This window comes from Propithecus coquereli, unplaced genomic scaffold (assembly GCF_000956105.1).
Source record: "Propithecus coquereli isolate 6110/MARCELLA unplaced genomic scaffold, Pcoq_1.0 Scaffold142, whole genome shotgun sequence".
Lineage (NCBI taxonomy): Eukaryota > Metazoa > Chordata > Mammalia > Primates > Indriidae > Propithecus > Propithecus coquereli.
Window position 1 is genome coordinate 7,632,790 of NW_012138525.1, and position 5,158 is coordinate 7,637,947.

The 5,158-nt window shown below is 39.2% G+C and overlaps 1 protein-coding gene across 1 annotated transcript in view; it reads left to right on the top strand.

Moving 5' to 3' along the window:
- Positions 1-5,158, top strand: part of GOLGA1 (golgin A1) — a 44,467-nt gene continuing 39,309 nt past the window's right edge. Inside the window, exons 1-2 of the mRNA XM_012639656.1 lie at positions 1-50; positions 934-1,223. Of these exons, the coding sequence (XP_012495110.1) occupies positions 1,089-1,223 (135 nt within the window). The 5' untranslated portion in view covers positions 1-50; positions 934-1,088. The remainder of the gene's footprint in view (positions 51-933; positions 1,224-5,158) is intronic.

A 5,158-nucleotide genomic window follows, 5' to 3' on the forward strand; every position in this document is an offset into this window, starting at 1 on the left:
GACAGAATGCTTTGACCTCCAAGCTGTTTTAAATCTAGTAGATAAGCCAGGTGAGTAAGTGGTTTACAAGCATTGAAGGTAAAGTTTTTGAAGGATTGTACAGTCTTAATGGATAATCTGCAGTGGTAAGAAGTCATTCGTGGATCTTAGATAAGAGCTTAGGTATCCTCCACAAAACATAGAAAGTTAAGGTTGGAACCAAGATATTAGTATTTCATACACCTTTGGAAGGAAAACGTATTTGAATCTCATGTTGAATATCAAGACAATGTCAAACATTCTGAAGAAAAGAAATTGTGATTTTAGGTAATTTTATCAAACTCAAAGAAAACCACACAGCATCACCAGGGAAAGTTTAAGGATATCTGATACCTATACGGTACAGTTGTTTGGCTTGCCTGTTTTTTTCTAGGGAACAGGTGATTGCAAACCATCCTGGAACATTAGAATGTTACACCTTTCCCCCATATTGAGTTATATATGTTTTTGCCTTCAACTTTTTTAAAAAAGCACTAAACTGTAGTTCAATTTACAGGGAACCATTTGAAAACATTAAGTCATGATTATGTGATGTTAATGTTTGCCCTGGGAAATTTTACCAAATGTGTTGTGTACTATAGCCAACGTGGTATAATTAAAAAAAAAAAAAAGGGTAAGGATTTGTGAATCACAGACTTCTGTGTTCAAATACCAGCCCTGCCACTTAGCCACGCAATCTTTAGCAGATTACTTCACCTCGTAGAGACTGGATTTCCTCATCCGTATGTGCACATGAAACACTTCAGTGCTTTTTAATTGTTTAGTAATTGTGTTCTATTAAGTGTACACGTAAGTTATGAAACTTAATTTTGAAACTAAAGCTTAACATAGCAACTCAGATGGGAAATCTTTCTAGTGTTTAACTTAGAGCTGTTTCTTTGATCTAATTTATAGATACTATGTTGCCATAAGCCCTTGCCCCACATTTAAGTGGGACTGCAGCTAGCTTGGATGTCTGAAACATTTTAGGCAGCAGTGTCTGAACCCTGGTGCCTGGCCTAAGGACTACTGAGTGCTGGTTATCTGTGCAGGATAGCCACACAGCAAAAATGTTTGCAAAACTAAAGAAGAAAATTGCAGAAGAGACTGCTGTTGCTCAGAGGCCAGGAGGTGCTACTAGGATCCCACGGTCGGTGAGCAAGGAATCTGTTGCCTCTATGGGAGCTGACTCAGGAGATGACTTTGTAAGTATCTTTGTTTTAAAATAATTATGCAAGGTATGCTTTCAATAAATATGTCTTTTAAAATTGCGTGATCGAGGCTGGGAACAGTGGCTCATGCCTGTAATCCTAGCACTCTGGGAGACTGATGTGGAAGGGTTGCTTGAAGTCAGGAGTTCGAGACCAGCCTGAGCAAGAGTGAGACCCCCATCTCTACTAAAAAAAAATAGAAAAAAATTAGGCAGGCATGGTGGCACGTGCCTGTAGTCCCAGCTACTCGGGAAACTGAGGCAGGAGGATCGCTTGAGCCCAGGAGTTTGAGCTTGCTATGAGCTAGGCTGATGCTATGGCACTCCAGCCTGGTCAACAGAGCAAGACTCTGTCTCAAAAAAAAAAAAAAATTTCATGATTGTTTCATACCTTTTGTAGTTTATTTGCTGTGATTCTTCTTACTCTGCTGAAGAATCTGCTTACAGCTGATTCTTCTTACTCTGAGGTACCTTTTGTTAATGTTTGATTTGTTAATCTTAAGGTACTTTATTTTTTTTCCTTATTTTTCTTTGAGTGCCTTTCCATATTCTCTACATTATCCTCTTGTACTGTTTTTCTATCTATATGCCTTGTACATCTTTTACATTTTATCTCTCAAAATGGGCCTGTTTTCTCTGCAGACATATATACTTTAAGTCATTGTTGCTTATCAAGATCTGTGAGTTGTAGTGTGGGGTTAGCCAGAGTGCAGTGTTTTATTGGGAAAGTTGATCAAAAGATGACACCGATGACTACAGTATGCCCCTTATTTGTAAAGTACCTTTGCAGTTGGTAAGATTTTAAAAAATGAGGACATTGCTGTGTTAGGGAAATGTCATGCTTAATGATTAAAGTGTGTCCTTGGCATATGACAGAATCCTCTTAAGTTAGATAAATTTATTTAAAAAGGATTTATAATACTTATATATAAGAATATATGTAACGTATATGTGTGTAAAGTATAAAGTATAATGTGTGTATAAAGTATAAAGCATAAATATATCACCCATCTGAAGAGTTATGAACACTGTTGAAGCCACTTAAGTACTCCTCCCCAATTCCCTCTTTCCCCTCCAGATAACCACTGTCCTAAACTTTGTGGTTATCATTTCCTTGCTTTTTAAAATATCTTACCAAATATGTATGTATTCATAAATAATTTATTGTTTAATACAGCTTATTTTTGAACTTATAAAAATGGCATATCATAGCCTTCTTGGATTTACTTTTTTTTCTAAACTTAACATGTTTCTAAAATGCATCTGTGTTACATGAAGCTGTGGTTCATTTGTTTTTATTGCTGTTAAGTTTCCAGCATTTGTAAAGGCCACAATTTATCTCTGTTGTCTCCTGGTGATAGACATTTGAGCTGTTTCCATGGTCAGATGAGTCTTCCTCCTCCTTTCTTATACTCCCTGAATCTGGGTCAGATTACATGACAGAAGCTATTAGGTTATTTGGGTGGAGCAATAAGATTACTAGATCTAGATTATCATTAGTTCCTATATTTAACAGGAAATATAAGTGCACATTTGAGCACCAGACTGAAGGATATAGTGTTAATACTGAGTTCTGCAGCAGAAGGTCCTGCTTTGCCTTCATGCTGACATGCTAAATGAAGTCTTTCATCTAAAATGTATCGCAGATAGATTGACCTGAATTCAGGAAATACTTTGAGACTTCTCAAGTAATCTATTTGGACTTACTATAGCGTGATCCTCACTCCATATCTCCATACCTTGTATCCAACTGCATATATTTCTCCAAACAGATGCCTTCCCTGTGCAGTACCTGAAATTCTAAATGAACAAAATGGAATTCATGAACTCTGTCTCTAAGTGTGCATCTTCATTCTACCAGGTCATAAGCTAGCAACCATGGAAGCATTTTAGGCTTTTCTCTCCTATTGCTTCTTGGGGTCCAGTCAGTCAGCATGTATTGTGGCTTCCATTTCTCAAATGTCTGTCAAATTCACCTCTCTGCTTCATCTTCTAGTGATACAAGGTTGAGCGTCCCTAATCCGAAAATTTGAAATTTGAAAGGCTCCAAAATCCAAAACTTTGAGCACCAACATGACACAAGTGGAAAATTCCACCCACAAGTACTTAACACCAATTTTGTTTCATGCACAAAATTATTAAAAATATTGTGTAAAATTACCTTTAGAGGCCAGGCACGGTGGCTCACGCCTGTAATCCTAGCTCTCTGGGAGGCCGAGACAGGCGGATTGTTTGAGCTCAGGAGTTCGAAACCAGCCTGAGCAAGAGCGAGACCCCGTCTCTACTAAAAATAGAAAGGAATTAATTGGACAACTAAAAATATATAGAAAAAATTAGCCGGGCACGGTGGCACATGCCTGTAGTCCCAGCTACTCGGGAGGCTGAGGCAGGAGGATCGCTTGAGCCCAGGAGTTTGAGGTTGCTGTGAGCTAGGCTGACGCCATGGCACTCTAGCCCGGACAACACAGTGAGACTCTGTCTCCAAAAAAAAAAATTACCTTTAGGCCTCATACATAAGGTATATATGAAACATAAATCAATTATCTGTTTAAATTTGGGTCCCATCCCCAAGATATCTCATTATATATATGCAAATATTCCAAAATCCAAAATCTGAAACACCTCTGCTCCTGAGCATTTTGGATAAGGAATACTCACCCTATACTTCCATTTTATTTCAGGCTGCCTTTCTTTCTTGGACAAACACAGTAGCCTATTTGGGCTCCCTGTCTGCATAGCTCCCCAAAATTATCTTTCTAAAAGCAGATCTGTTCATGTCTCTCCAATGCTTAAAATTCGATGGTTTCCCCATCACCTTTAGGATGAAGTGCAAACTCATTATCATAGTGTAATGGTAAACTGTCATAGTCTTGTCACAGCTTACCTGCCCAGCTTCATCTCATTCTACTTGCCTACACCCTGTGCTACAGCCAGATTGAATTTATTGCACTTTGTAGAATTGACCACATTCTGTCATACCTACAACTGTTTACATATGCTGTTTCCTCTCTCTAGACTTTCTAGAATGTCTCCTGTCTCCCCCTTTCACTCCTGTACTCCTCTCAACAGACTCTTGTGCATCCTTCAAGACCCTGCTCGCATGTTATTTCCAGGAAGCCCTGTCCACCCAACCTGTCCTTCACACAGCACCCTACTACTTTACCCCTCCTGGCTGTTTGGTGCCGTGACTTCTGCTCACCTCTGTAATAGCACCTGTTATACTGCATTATTACAGATGATTTGCATGTTTGCCTCTTCCACTAAACTGGGAGCTTCATGAAAGTTTGTGTGTTAGGGGTTCTCAAGATCACCCCCAGGTTTGATTATTCACTAGGAGGACTCATAAGACTCAGCATTTAGTTTTCCTCACCACTATCATTTATTAGGTGAAAAGATGCAAAGCATAATCAGTGAAGAGAAAAAGTGCATGGGGCAAAGCTGGGAGGAAACCAGATTGAAGCCTCCAGGATTCTCTCCCAGTGGAGTTATCCACAGGGAGTTATCCACTCCCTACTTAGGAGTAGGATACACTTAATTCCCCCAGCAGTGAGTTGTGACAAAACGTGTAAAATATCTACCAGGGAAGCTCATAAAGACTCAGTGTTCAGGTTTTTGTTGGTACCTCTGCCCAGTATATACCAAAATTCCAGACTCCAGAAGGAAAGCAGGTGTTCCGCATAAACCATATTTTCCACACCAACAATTTAGGCACAGTGAACCATTCTTTGTTCCTAGATGCCAGCCAAGGACCAACCTTACAAGCAGACCTTTCTAAGGATGGTAGTCTCAGGACTACAATGTTAACTCTTTTCTGCATAGCATATAAAGCACATAGCATAGTGCCTGGCTTAGTAAGCATTTCATAATTAGTTGCTACTACTGCTGTTTTATGTAGGAGCTCTTTGTTTCACTACTGTTCCTAGTGCTTAG